The 14086-nt window shown below is 35.7% G+C and overlaps 1 protein-coding gene across 1 annotated transcript in view; it reads left to right on the top strand.

The window, feature by feature from the left end:
* zgc:77151 (uncharacterized protein LOC337153 homolog) overlaps window positions 1-14086 on the top strand; it is a 49238-nt gene that overhangs the window by 16294 nt on the left and 18858 nt on the right. The window contains exon 3 of the mRNA XM_061739158.1: window positions 8897-9004. Within this exon, the coding sequence (XP_061595142.1) occupies window positions 8897-9004 (108 nt within the window). The remainder of the gene's footprint in view (window positions 1-8896; window positions 9005-14086) is intronic.

Below are 14086 nucleotides of genomic sequence, written 5' to 3'. Positions count from 1 at the left end.
TTTCAGTGTATTAGTAATACGTATTTCATAATAGATTAATGAATTACCACAATGTGCTGTTTCAAATGCAGTGTTACATTTTATTGTGCACTTTTAAAGATGCCGCAACATAAAGTAAACTGACAGCACCATTGCTGTCATTATATATAAAAAAAACATACATTCACATGATAAAGTGCTTGGTAACAAAGTGCTTAGTAACCTTTCAGCCATGAATGTAACTGTTAAACACAGTACAAATGTACAAATATTGGGGGTACTGGCCAATAACATTTCCCTACTTGTGTCTTTACTAAAACCCTGAACTTACACCAGTTGACCAAATTCACTGCCTTCACTCAAAAAACTAAGGATCTTACCAAGAAATATTCTTATTTCTAACCTAAAAATGCCATTACACCTGATAACACACATCACTTAAAAGGTTAGGTGTTTTTCACACGTGTTAAAATTTAACTTTCATTTGTGTCAAGCAAATTTTAAGTTCTAGTTACGTTTTAAGTTAGAGTTTTGGCAGTGTTCAAAATAAAATTATGAGACCTGCTGTATTGGAGCACATTTTCTTTTAGTTAAAACTGTAGCGGGGACAGATGTTTAGAGAAACCTATGTATGTACCGGGTGAAGGTTGATTTATGGTTCCGCGTTACAACAACGCAGAGCCTACGCCGTAGGCTACGGCGTAGGCTCTGCGTCGATTTAAGGCGGAACCATAATTCAGGCATATCGGAGAACAACCAGAAGAATATAGAGTGGATTAAAAATAAAAGTTAAGCACTGAGCTACATGTGTCTCCCGTCTGGGCCATTGCAGACTCATTGCCTGAGCATGATGTTACTAAAACCAAACATATCCGCTGTCTCTTTCTTCTAACTTTATGTGCGCGGCGCAGCGCGTTGTGTCGCATTAAATGTGGTCCGGGCGTAATACCAGCTGGTGAAATTAAACGAAAAAAATAAATAAATAAATAGATCCCCCAACTCATTCCCTTTCACACTCATTGGCCTGCAAATATGGGGGTTCATTGACGCACCCCTTCCACGTTTAACGTGTTAAAAAAAAAAAAAACACTGGCAAATTTACTGGTCGCACGTGTGCGAGTGGACATGAAATTCAGTCGCACATACTCAAATTTTGGTCGCAAAATGCGAGCATTTGGTCGCAGTCTGGAGCCCTGACTGTACTGTTATAGCTCCGTCACTCTGTATTGTGCAAAAGGTAATAGCCTTTTAAGTGCTTGGTTTACAATTGGTTGGTGGTGAAGGGAGAAAAAAAAAACAGTTGTTGCTTTTTTATTTTATTTATTGAAGGACTCAAGCCATTCAGTCTCATTTCTGCATTTCAATGACCAAGTTAATCGTTTTTTAGGAAACGAGCTGTAACTAATTAGTATTTCACTAAACTCACTTCACTATGTAAAAACGTCTCTGTGCATTTACCACTCTGATTTCCTGAAACTATAAAACAGTGTTTCGACTGAAGAGTTATGAATTTTCTCAGTCCATTGATCTTTTAAGTCATTGTTAAAAGCCAGTATAACTCTAACACAGGTGGACCTTAATGTCGGCGACCACAAGAGTGCCATCTATCGGGGGCAACCTCCCTGATAATTCTCATGAAAATGAAACTGTAAAAGTAATGACATGCACAGAATGTAAAATGACTAGCAGAAGAAAACAACAAATGTACTTGTATATTGTATTGTGCATTTTTGTTTTTAGCTTTTATCTCAGCCCTGCCATCAGTGAAGAACATGTAGGAGCTTGATAAGACTTTGAAGTGGGCCGAAAAGTTGGCTCAGTTTGTCTTCATTTATGGAGCATTGTTCAAGTGTGTTACAAAGCAAAACAAAACTTCTAGAGACGAGCATTGAAATGGAAAAAAAATATAAAAGTAAGAATGTTATGAGTAATCATAAACTGCAACTTGCAATGGAAACTTTGCAACGTTTGATATAAAACTGAATGATTCAAAGTAAACAGAAAACAAAAGCTACCATAAGTAAGCTATTGTCTCAATAGAAATGAGTCATTCATATGGAAACATATCTACAGCTACATTTTATGCTTCGCTTGATCGTTTTCGATGTGTTTCTAAAGGACTTGGATCTATTTCCAAATCTGATGAAGAGGGACATGAATTCATTTAACTTGACTGTAAATTATTAATGTAAATTGAAAGTACTTGATGAATATACATTTTCTAAACTGTTATTTTAAAGGGGACCTATTATGAAAAACACGTTTTTTCTTGCTTTAACATATATAAAGTGGTCTCCCCTCAGCCTGCCAACTCAGAAGGAGGAAAGCAACCAAATTCTGCAGTGTCTGTACAGCCGCCCGCATGAGCCATCCAGTGTGATGTGGATCTACGAGCCGTTCAGATTCTGCTGATTTTCGTTACGTAACCAAAATGCAAACCACGCCCACAACTATAAAACCGTGTAACTGCATGCGAGCGTCCGACTATCGCATCGCATTGCGTGACATCGCACGCTCTGTCCATCTCCCTCCAGCCAGCTGCCACTTTATTGAGGTTTTTGTAGTGAAATGAGGAGGTATCATAGATAGGGGTGTGCAAACAAGGGTACCTCACGATTCGATTCGATTTCGATTATTGGAGCTTCGATTCTTCGATTCTTCGATTCTTCGATTATAACGATTTTCGATTCGATTATTGGTGCCACGATTCTTCGATTATTGTGATTTTTAATGCTTTTTTCCATACAAGATTGATTTTGTCTTCATCTGTGGCTACATTTGTAAATAAATAGCCAATCAATTAACTCAGTTCCTCTAACAACACTCATTAAGTAAATAACAAGGTTTTTTGAACATTTGACATGTATTTTTCAAAGACACAAAATAACGTATTTTATGACTATGTAAACATTTGCTCTTTGACTTACTTAACTTTGACCAGGGAAAGCTGCACTTGCATGAGAGCGCCCTCTATTGGCGGAAAACACTGAAAACGGTCAAGCCCTGGATTTAATGAGTTCATTAATTCAAGTAAACAAGATATGTACTTCCATCAAATTTATTTAGTGTAAACATATCTGCCATATTTTAAGTGAACAATAAGAAATGTGCATTCTTGAAAATGAAATGATTCAGCAGCTTATTCAGTCTGGAATCTGGATAGGATAACTTAAAAAAAATAAAATAATAATTTAAATTTTTTTTTTTTTTTTTTTTTTAATTAATCGATTCTAAATCGTCACGTGACGCATCGCGATGCATCGACACATCGATGAATTGCACCCACCTCTAATCATAGAGATAACTTCTCATTTCAACTAACTGGATCAGCCGTTCCTCATCCATGACCGTTTCCTACAGCGCTTTCAACCGGCTTTCAACGCGAGCGGCAGGAAACGGCCAGCTCAAAACGGCGTGCCGCGTCGCGCTGCAGCGGTGCGGCTAGTTAGGACAGTCCAATAGAAAATACAGCAATGGAATAGATTTTGTCGCTGACACTTGCTCGCATCGCATGCAGTTATGACACGGTGTAACTCCGCCGGCCGGAGCTTCCGCCATTTTTTCGTAGCGGTATATCGCGTCATTCAGGCAGCCAATCAGCACAGAGCCTCATTATCATAGCCCCGCCCACTCAGAATCCCGCATAGATAATGAGGTTAGAGAATGGGATGATAAAGACATGGCTCAGAGGCTGAATTTCTAATTTATTTAGCAAAAACAATCAAAAGCTTGTTTTTAAGACATTGAAGGCCTGTTTAAAATAGGGATTAGATGCCATAATAGGTCCCCTTTAAGTATCCTCTTCTTTGCATGTTCGTATTCTTACATATTCTTTTTAAAAGATTGTTTCTTACTTACTGTTCACTTGTCAGTAGGATATTTAGTTTTACGTGAAAACGAGTACTTCACCTCAAGCTCTGTGGACTTTGACAACACTACATTACCAAACATATTAGTTGGTTGAACATACATGATGTAGAATAAACTTTATTCTGCTTAGACTGTTGATCAGTCACAGAAATATAGAATAGATATTGGCAATATTCAGGAGAATGGAGGCAGTCGGGTAATGCAGCTATACTTGACCCAGCAAATAGTTGCAACTTTCAATGATTCGTCGCTGCAGTTGTTATTGAAGCTCCTCAGTTTTTCTTTCTATCTGATTAATCCTAATACAATCAATAAACAAACGTGCCTAAACGTTAAGTAGATTTTTTTGAAGTGGATTTAAAACAGCTCACAGTTTCAATGTTGAAAATGGAGCGAAAACAATTCCAAGTGACTAGTTGCACAGAAAACTGAACCTCCCATAACTAATTTCTTCAATCACAATTTTTACATTCTGTCTTCAGAGGTTAAAAGATAATTTCAAAAAAGAATTATAAGCCTCTTTTCTGTGTAAGGCCAGCAGTTATGACAGAACAGAGCCTTTTGTGAAAACTGTTGTAGTGCCCCTTTTGAATAACCCAATCTGCAGATCGAATCTTAAATGGGTCACATTGCTGCTCTGCTGCCTACCAACATGATCTATAGATGGTTAATATTGTTTTCTATTGAGTCTGCATCCCACAGCAAGGCTGAATTTAGTCAATTTGGGTTGTAAGCAGTAAGACTTGTGTTGATGTATTTTTAATGGTATTATTGATTGTAGTGTATAGTGAATGCTCCTGACTGAGCATGTATGTAGCAGGTTGTTGCATCAGCTTTGACCATATTGTTTTTCTTCCTATGAGATTTTCCACTTATCTGTTAAAACATGGGCTTTTAACAATATTCTGTTCTGTGTTTGAATGCTGAGCTGCTTTAGACATTTTTACTGGTCCCATTACGAGCAAAATGATTATTTAAAGTCAAAGGTGCTAGATGGGATTCTAAAAGCTACTGAATCATGGGTTGTGCTTAAGGCGCTTTTACATCTGGATGCTTTAGTCAGTTTAAAACAAACTTGAATTTGTTTCTCTACTTGGTCCAGTTTTGTTTTGTCCTGTATGCGCTGAATGCAGATCAAAACAACAAGGCTGAGACCCACAAAAAAGTGGTCTGGATCTAAATCAACTGGCAAACTCTGGTGTAGTCCTCCCGGTGGGAAAGCATTCATAAACAAAACAGATCCAACAGCCTAGAATCACATGATTTGGAGCATTAAATTAAGCATTTATTTTGGTTTCTGCAGAATTAACACTGAACTAAATCACATAGTCAACAGTTGTATGTTTGTAGGGTATTAATAATACAACAACTATCAAAAACTCCAACTATGGTCACGCTTAATTTTCTTTTATCATGTCATAAAACAAGCAGTGCATTGGTATTTTCTACAACAAACAATCTTCTTGCATTTATAACCTTGGATTTTTCTCAGTAAGACTTATTTTTAGAGGACTTTTTAATCAGACTTGTGCTTTACAGGACTTTAGGGGATTAGAACAATACAAGTGACAGGAAAAATGTGTATTAAAAAAAAAAAAAAAAAGCTAGCTATCCCCACCAACAAAACATTTTCAAAGAGGCGTGGTCATGCACACACATACATCCTGTACATACACACATTCACTTATGCGTACACTCCCCAACACACATTTAGACTAATACTACTAATGTAGAAATTTAGATAGGGGCAGAGGGAAAGCCGACAAAAACTTGGGTCTGTGAAGAAACAGGATTTGTTGTAATTTGAAATGTTATAAATTTGCAAACTATTGTGAACATGAGCAAAGAAAAAATTAAAATGTTAAAGATGAAAGTAAATGTTGTAGTTACAAATGCATATCTTGTTTAAAAGGGTGATGAAAACTTTTCAACTAATTTAGATGCGGTTTAATATTTGAGATATTTTATGGGGTTATGATGAATCAGGAGCACCCTCATATACATGCCAGTGATTTAGTCCATTAGTTTGTCACCCATTTATTGATCCAAAAAAATATATTCCAATAACCAAAGGTTTTACTCTGTCACTATAAAGGTTACGTCAATGTTCAAAATAGTGGGCGACCGATAATCGGCCGTGGCCGATTATCGAATTCGATATTCATAATTTTATTAATAATCGGTATCGGCCCCCCCAAAAAAATCGAAAATAAATAATTTCGATTTTTTTTTTTTTTCTTTTTTAAAGAAAAATTAAGAAATTTACTGAAATACTGCATTTTCTTTTTGTATTAAGAATGTTCAACATGCTCAAACTTAAGTAAACTTAAATAAATATTTGCACTTAAAAAAACAACCTGTGTGTAGCCATTTTCACAACCTGTACTGTTTGGTTGTTTGTCATGTGTACTAGTTAGCTTACTGTTACTACCTCCAAGTAGGCACTTGCTGTGGTTTGGGTCTGGGAATTGGGAGTATTGTGCCTGACTGTTCTAAAATTGAGGCTGTTATTCCTCTTAATTTATTTTTTATAGGCAGCTTTTTTATTTTATGTAAAGAGAAAATTCACTTAATGTTATTTTTAATAACTGAAATGCTGCTTGTTTTGTTTGATGTTCCATAATTTGCACTTTTGATGTGTGAGTCGTGCGAAGTGAATATTGCTGTCCTTCCTAGTTAAAGCAATAAATTGCTCACCATTCATTTAAATGAATTCTTGTATTGAAATTTGTTTTCTCCCAAAAAGGTAAAAAAGGGTAATAATCGTATCGGCTGATATCGGCTATCGGTCTTTTTGATTTCCCCCTAATCGGTGATCGAAATAATCGTAAAAAAAAGGCTGATCGGTCGGACACTAGTTCAAAATCTTTTTCTGGGTCAGTAGTAACTACACACATTATTATATGAGCTGCAAAAATTTATTTTTAGTTACTTTAAACTTGCATCATGCATTGTCTAACTTTACATCCAGCTGTTATGCAAACTTGCTTTCTTAATGTCAATTGTAAACTTTTTCATCAACAATGAAAGTGAAAAGTTCTGCCAAATTTTGAATGGCTCTCATTTGACTCTAAGGCGTAGTAGTAGTAGTAGTAGTAGTAGAGCACTAACGGTCACATTATTTCCAGTTCATGCACAAAAAAACAGACATTTGTAGCATTGTAATTTGCTTAATCTCATTCCTCCACTTAGACTTTATATCGCACCTGAAATTGTATTTGTAATTAGCTATGAAAATATGGACTTATGACTCTCTATGATGCTCAGTCAGCTGTTTTTTAATGTAAAAAAACATAATTAAATACAGATGTGACGTCAAACTACTTTAACAGCTAACATTATGGTTTTGTGATTATTTTTTTTTTATTTTTATTTTTAATCTAAATTTTTTTTAAGAAAAACATTTACATTGATGGATATTTTTTCAGACCAAATAGGGGCAAAAATATAGAATGTTTAATAATAGTAATTACTTGTGGCACCTTGAATTCTTTGAGTCAAAGGTTTCAGTAATGGAAAAACAAAATTCTTGAACTGGCAGGTTTTGGCTCTCCTGTGTAGCAGTTGTCAGGCCAGCTTTCAGCATGGAGCCCTGTAGGGGACCATCTTTTTTTAATTTTCACCATAAATTTTCAGTCTGAGATCCAGACTGTTTACTGTCCATATTGTTAACTTTATATGTCTCCCGAGGAAAGTTTGAACATTGTCCCCTCTGTAGCAAGATACATTATCCTCCTGAAAATAACTCCATCCCCAAACCGCTTGAGGAAAAATAATCAAACATCTCATAAACCCATCTATCTGCATTTACTGCAGAGGACAAGACTTGGTCCTTTGGTCTTTTACCTGACATGTAGCCTCATATCATCAACTGGGAGGAAGCAACCCACATCTTGTTCCAAACCCCATGATGAATCACCCTATTGAAGAAGTTTCATATTCCTTTTTGCTATTTCAGCTGACAGCCTCTTGTTGAGGCCATTTTTCACAGGTCCAACAGTTTTCCCAGGAATGCAAGAACTCTCTTTTAACTGCAGATTAATTTACATATTTAGACTTCCACAGGTAAATGTTTTAGAAAAGCATATTACAAGATGATTCAAAATGTCCCCATTAACATATATTTGTGTAATTGCTTGCCAGTGATTACTGCAGCTTTATCCATGTTTTGTTTGTTTAAAAAAAAAGTTAAGTTATTAAACCTGCAATTTGGATTTTTCTACAAAATAAAATTGCTGACTGGCAAAATATGTTTCTTGCCAGGGGTGAATAAACATGCTTTACCTGCAACAGTTTTCCAGTGATTTGCAAAATTTGTTCTTCATCTGTGATTTCTGTGATGTTATTCTTATTCTCAACCTAACAAGAAAAAAAAACAAAACAATTATTCAATCAGACATTTAGGTCATTAAGGCTCAGTTCAACCCTACCATCTACTTATGGTGGATCTTAAAAAAAAAAACTTAAAAAAAAGACACATTTTCATAGGATTCCTGGAAATTCATGAGGCTTTATCCTGGAAACCACTTACTATTGTTTTAACACACAATGACACAGAGTGTTAGCATCATTTAACAGTATTTTAACTAAAGCTAATACAAATTTTAATAAACATAGTAGTCTTACTCTGATTCACTGAATCCCCACTCAGGTATTACTGACGGGCACACAGGTGTTTCAGCCACTCACATTCCCTCTGGATGACTCAATAAAACCAAACAAAAAGTTTGGTGGAAGAGTCACGTTTGACCTCCAGACCTGCAAAATCAGCTCCACTTCAGCTCATTCAACCGAGTCTGGTGTCTTTGTCCGGGATGACTGTTTGTCTTTCTTATTTACTTCTGTTTGTTGTCCTTTCTGCTTTCAGTCCCTGTCAGGTTTCCAAATTCACACTGAAAGGGGAGACATTAAAGGGCTGATTGTCAGCTTGAACGCTTTCCACATTTGCCCATTTACCAAAGAATAATTTATTATTAAATTCTTGTTGGACAAAACACATTCTGCCGTCACATTGTAACAAAGCGCTGCTTTTCTTCTTCATGTGCAGGTGACCTTACTTTGGGAGGATCAGGCGCGACGCCATCTGCTGGCCAGCGTCAGACTGTACTTCTTGCCTGAGGACACACCGAAGGGAAGGACCAGGGAGCACGGAGAGGTGGGTCGAGCATCAGAGGGTGGTCATTTTTCCATTAGTAAGTTAATTTATGCAACAATACTTGTAATACATGTCATTGAAAACTCTTTTCCCACATGTAGCCAAAAGTGGCTATCTTTCTTTGCTTCCCCACACAGCTGCAGAGCAGAGCAGCTTTAGTCGTGCAATTATTGCACCTTCCCATAAGGTTGTGTTGGGCTGTAGTACATTTTTGCTTTAGAGGATAAACACTGCGAGACAGAAGGTATTTCTACATTTCTTTCTGCCTTTCTTTCGATTGCACCCAAGCATCGTCTCCATTGCTAGAAGTTTGGAAGTGAATTAAAGCAACATATTCTGTAGGTTTTTTATAATTAAAAACATTTATATTCATCCCAGGGTGTTACCTTTCAACAATATCTTAAGACCCATTGAAGTGGATGTTATTTCTGTGCAGAGATGCCATCTGGAATCTCCCTGCCGTTTCCTGCTTCCTGTTCTATCTGCAGGACTGAAATTGCCTAAATAACTTCATAAATAAATAAATGTGCCGGTTGTTCAATGTGTAGGATTGAAACTGCCAAAATCACTCAATAAATAAATAAATAATTATGTTTGAAAAATTAGTAAAATGTTGGCAATAATTATTCTAAAAGCGACAGAAACATTTAATTTCTGTTTAGTTGTAAATCACATTAATTTACCTTTTCGTAACTCATTGATTTATTAGTCATTTCATTCATTGATGTAATAATGTCTTCATATAGTTATACACTGTTGTCCATAATGTTGCAATGAAACATTTTTCATCTCTTCTCATGAAATTATTGTACTTGGAAAGAGGAATAAAAAGAGGAACATTTCTGAAAACAAAATTATTCCAACTTTATTGGAAATCTTGTATGTATGTATATATATATATATATATATATATATATATTTTTTTTTTTTTTATCTGTTTTCTTTGCATTTTATAATGGAATATTTATTTTTAGAGTAAATCTTTGCTATTCTTTTTTGAATTATTCATATTATTTCCACTGCATTTTCTGACCTTGCTTATTTCAGTGTAGTGAATTTCTGCTTCATCATCCCAGTGTGGGGGTTGTTCTCTGTAAAAGTGTGTTCATGATTTCAGATTCTCACCTGCTTGTTGATCAAGAATCAGAGGTTGTTTTTTTTTTTTAGAAAATGCCTGTTTATTTGGCGCACTGCGTGTGTTCAGTTATGATTAATTTTAGAGTTATAAAGAGCTATAAAACACTTTTCATACTTGACTGGGGACATTTTAAGATTGCAAGTTGACTGAACATTATCAACATGGTTTCTGTTGCTATGGTGTTATGTAGGAGGTATTTTGAAAAACTGGCCACCTCATTTGCATTATGAAGGGGAATTTTTTTATTTATTTTTTTTAACAAAAAAATAAAAATAGAGTAATAAATTCAAGAAGATTTATAGTGATCAGGTAACATTTACAATGTTAGTTGTAAATAAATGGATTTAATAACACAAAGTTAAATTGATACGGCTTAAATTTAAAACAGCTGGATTTAACATATTTCTTTATCATTAGGAAACTGCAAAATTCATATATACTTCATTACTTACTTTTACTTCTTTTGAAAAGAGTTAATTTGCTAGGATGTTAGGATGGAAACACTTCATAGAATAAACCTTGGTCGGTGTGCGTTGACGACTGGCTCAGTGGCCTCACACACACACACACACGCATATATATATATATATATATATATATATATATATATATATATATATATATATATATATACACACACACACACTATCACTGTTTGAGAGTAGCGTCACAACCCTAACCCGGTTGACTTAGGCCTCATACATGTGTGAAAATTCAGAGGTTATAGTGTTTATTTTTCAGCTTAATTGTGTTCAGAATTACACTTTAGCGGATTATTAATGAGAAATAAGTAGTGGGTTAAATATTCTCCTCATACGAGTGTAATACCCAGTGTTCACTCAAACCTGACTGGTTCGCAGCAAAAGTTGAAAGGAGACTTGATGGGGGTCGAGTGGTGGAAGAAAATACTGAGAACAAGTAATGGACGAAAAATAAATGTTGATTAAAATGAATTAATTTAAGGAATTAAACTAAATTGTTTCCTTACAATACAAAATGTGTTTTGAAGGAGGAAAAAAATGAAAAATGTATTTGAAAAGGGACAGAAAAACATGTATTCTGTTTGCTTCTGCTTGTACTCATTTATTATTGAGTTTTTTTTTTTATTTTTCTCTCCTTTTTTGGGCGAGTCATTCCACACTCCAGTGCCACCTGCTGACCATAGTACAAAGTTTGTTCTCTCCAAACCTGCTGATTGGAACTAGTCTGAGCAATTTCCATAAAGAAAATTGATAATCATCTTATTTCATAATCTATCAATTTTTTTTCTAGTATAAATGAAAACTTAGGGCTGTTTTTTAAATTACACAATATTTGATGGTGCTTTAAGCTTATTTCTGTGGTAATATGTATTTTTTAATTTTTTTTTGGCTCTACTTGAATTTACAACTTGAATTTAATTTGTTTCTAGTAAGGGATTAACATTGTAGATGGTGTGCAGGAAACAGTACTGCAGTACAGCTGTCAAAGGAAGTCCAAAAGTGATGTGCATTAGAGATAAGTAAGAGTCATAATTAATGGCTGAAAAAAACAAAAAAGTAATGCTGCTGTCATTTCTGGAGACTTGTACTGAGAGTGAAAGTTGCCTTGATATAGTTCACCTAATAATAACCTTGCCACATTAAGTAAATACCTCTGAGCAGGAGGCTTAAAAAGTGAGTCACCAAAACCAACTTCTGCTGTCAATGATAGTGACTTTTTGTTACTGCAGAAGCAGTTCAGTTGTGAAACATCAGATCTCTTTGCTCTGATATCTGTATTTTTACTAAAAACTGTCAGTGTAGAGAGGTGGAGGGTCCACCGCCAGTCTTACAGAAATCCTTTGGTTTTTAATTATCTCTTTTACGTTAAAGTTGAAGAGGTTCTCCTTGCATCTACTTCATAGAAGTGCAAAGACATCAATGTACAAACCAAAATCCCCCACCCACCCCACCAGAACACAGAATATGGACAGCGTCAATCTTAAACAATTGCAAATACTTAGGAATGGTTGGTCTCAAAAGAAGTATTCACAGATCTGATGACAAAACTGTGAATAGGGTGAACAGCGAGCTTATCTCATACACAGACGTGAGTGAGAAGAACCTCACTGAACCTCAGCAGGATAGTTACATTTTCCCTTTTGGTGACATGTTTGTCTGATAATGGAAATGATAATTTGTTTGAGCAAAACTATAATATACTGTACATTATAAGGGGGTTTATTATAATGTACATTATGGGGGGTTAAAAACGTGTCCTGTTGGAAAGGATTTGGTTTTCACAAGCAGATTTTTCTCAAGCGTCTTTCTCGCTCCTGAGTGCACAAAGCTCCAGCGTGTACTTGTTAAAGACAAATGCTTTATTGAGTTTTACTGCAAATCCTTCATGATCTTTTGCGTGAGTTCATTATGGTAAGCAAGAATGACCTCACAGGAATGGATTAAGTGAAGCTCTTGGGTATTGCATCACATGTTAGAGTATGTTTACTAGGATCCCTTGCTGAGCTGTGAACGTGAAACATCAATGAGATTGAAAAGTCAGCTGTTTGACAACTGACAAGTGACTTACAAGTGAGAAACAACATTTAAGCTTTACTGCCCTAAGAAACACTGGCCTGTGTACTATTCTCTATTTCTGAATAGAATTTAACACGTGCAGAATTGCAAAATGAGCAAAGTGAGTAGGAAGTGTTGAGGTGTTAAAGGTATTATGAAAGGAGGAGTCATTTATGAGTCATTTGTGATTTTAAAGTGAAAGGAACAAGTTAATCAAACCTGCCCTTCTCTTCTCACACTCACAAACATTAACACTTTCCTCAGTTTGTTCAGCTCAGCGGGATCAAAGCTGCAGCTGTGGATACTTCCTTAAAGCTTCACAAGATATTTATCGGAAAATTACAAAGTTCTCGGCTGCACCAACCCCAAGGACTTCATTGAGTTGCTTTTTCATCCAATTCAACAACAGCACCATTATAATGAGAGAAATTATATAAAAACATCCAAGTTTTAAGAGAGCATAAAATAAATGTCATGTTTGTTGGACCTGACCTTTAGATGTTTAAAAGTCAGTTCCTTCAGGCTTGATCAGTTCAGCATTCAGACTCTTTCTCTGACATCTCACCTCTTTTCTGTGTTGAAATAATTTTAGTTAAAGTTGAGGAATTGAGGATTTTCTCAGTAAAAAAGTTGGCAAATTCAACAACCTGAAACAACTTTTTGTTTTAAGGGTGGTTTGGTTATGGTTTATATTGTTTGAATCATGTGACTAGAAACTGAACGCTATACTAGAGGCCTTATACTGAATTTGTCAAAGTTGCACAACATGCAGCATATGCAAAATCCTTAGATGTTGTACTGCAGGGGTAGTCCTGCATGTTTAAAATGTTTCCCTGCTTTAGCACACCCTGATACAAATGACTGTCATTAACAGACTTGTACAGACCTCGATGACCAGCTGATGATGAGCTGTTAATTTGAATCAGCTGTGTTGATGCAAGGAAACATCTACCTGCAGGAGAGCATCACTCAAGGACCAGAATTGTTTTTACCCCTGTTGTTTCCCAGTATGCAACTAACCAGTTTACATGCCATACTGTATTTCATAGTGCAACAGCGGTGAAAAATGGCAGACAGTTGTGCTCTCTTCTGTTGATTACTTCCACTTTCCAAAACCAAAAACCGGCCACAAACACTGTAGCACACCAGAAATGACACTGCGTCTCTGGCACCATGTTATGTTCTAACCGTTATTACAGTTTACACTTGAATTATAATCGTTATATGTTGTTTTAAAGTAGCCATATCTTTGCAGAAGATATAATCATGGGTTTTTGCTTTTTCTTTTATGTTGGGCTACTGCAATTGTTTTATTTTAGTTTATTATTTTCTTCCCTTTCTACCTCAGTTTCTGAAGGCAGATAGGAAACGATAGCCAGCAGTCAGTTCTTAGTAGCCTCATTTTTA

This window comes from Cololabis saira, chromosome 14 (assembly GCF_033807715.1).
Source record: "Cololabis saira isolate AMF1-May2022 chromosome 14, fColSai1.1, whole genome shotgun sequence".
Taxonomy (NCBI): Eukaryota; Metazoa; Chordata; class Actinopteri; order Beloniformes; family Belonidae; genus Cololabis; species Cololabis saira.
The sequence above is the reverse complement of the archived record's forward strand: the minus strand, read 5'-3'. Positions and strand labels throughout refer to the sequence as shown.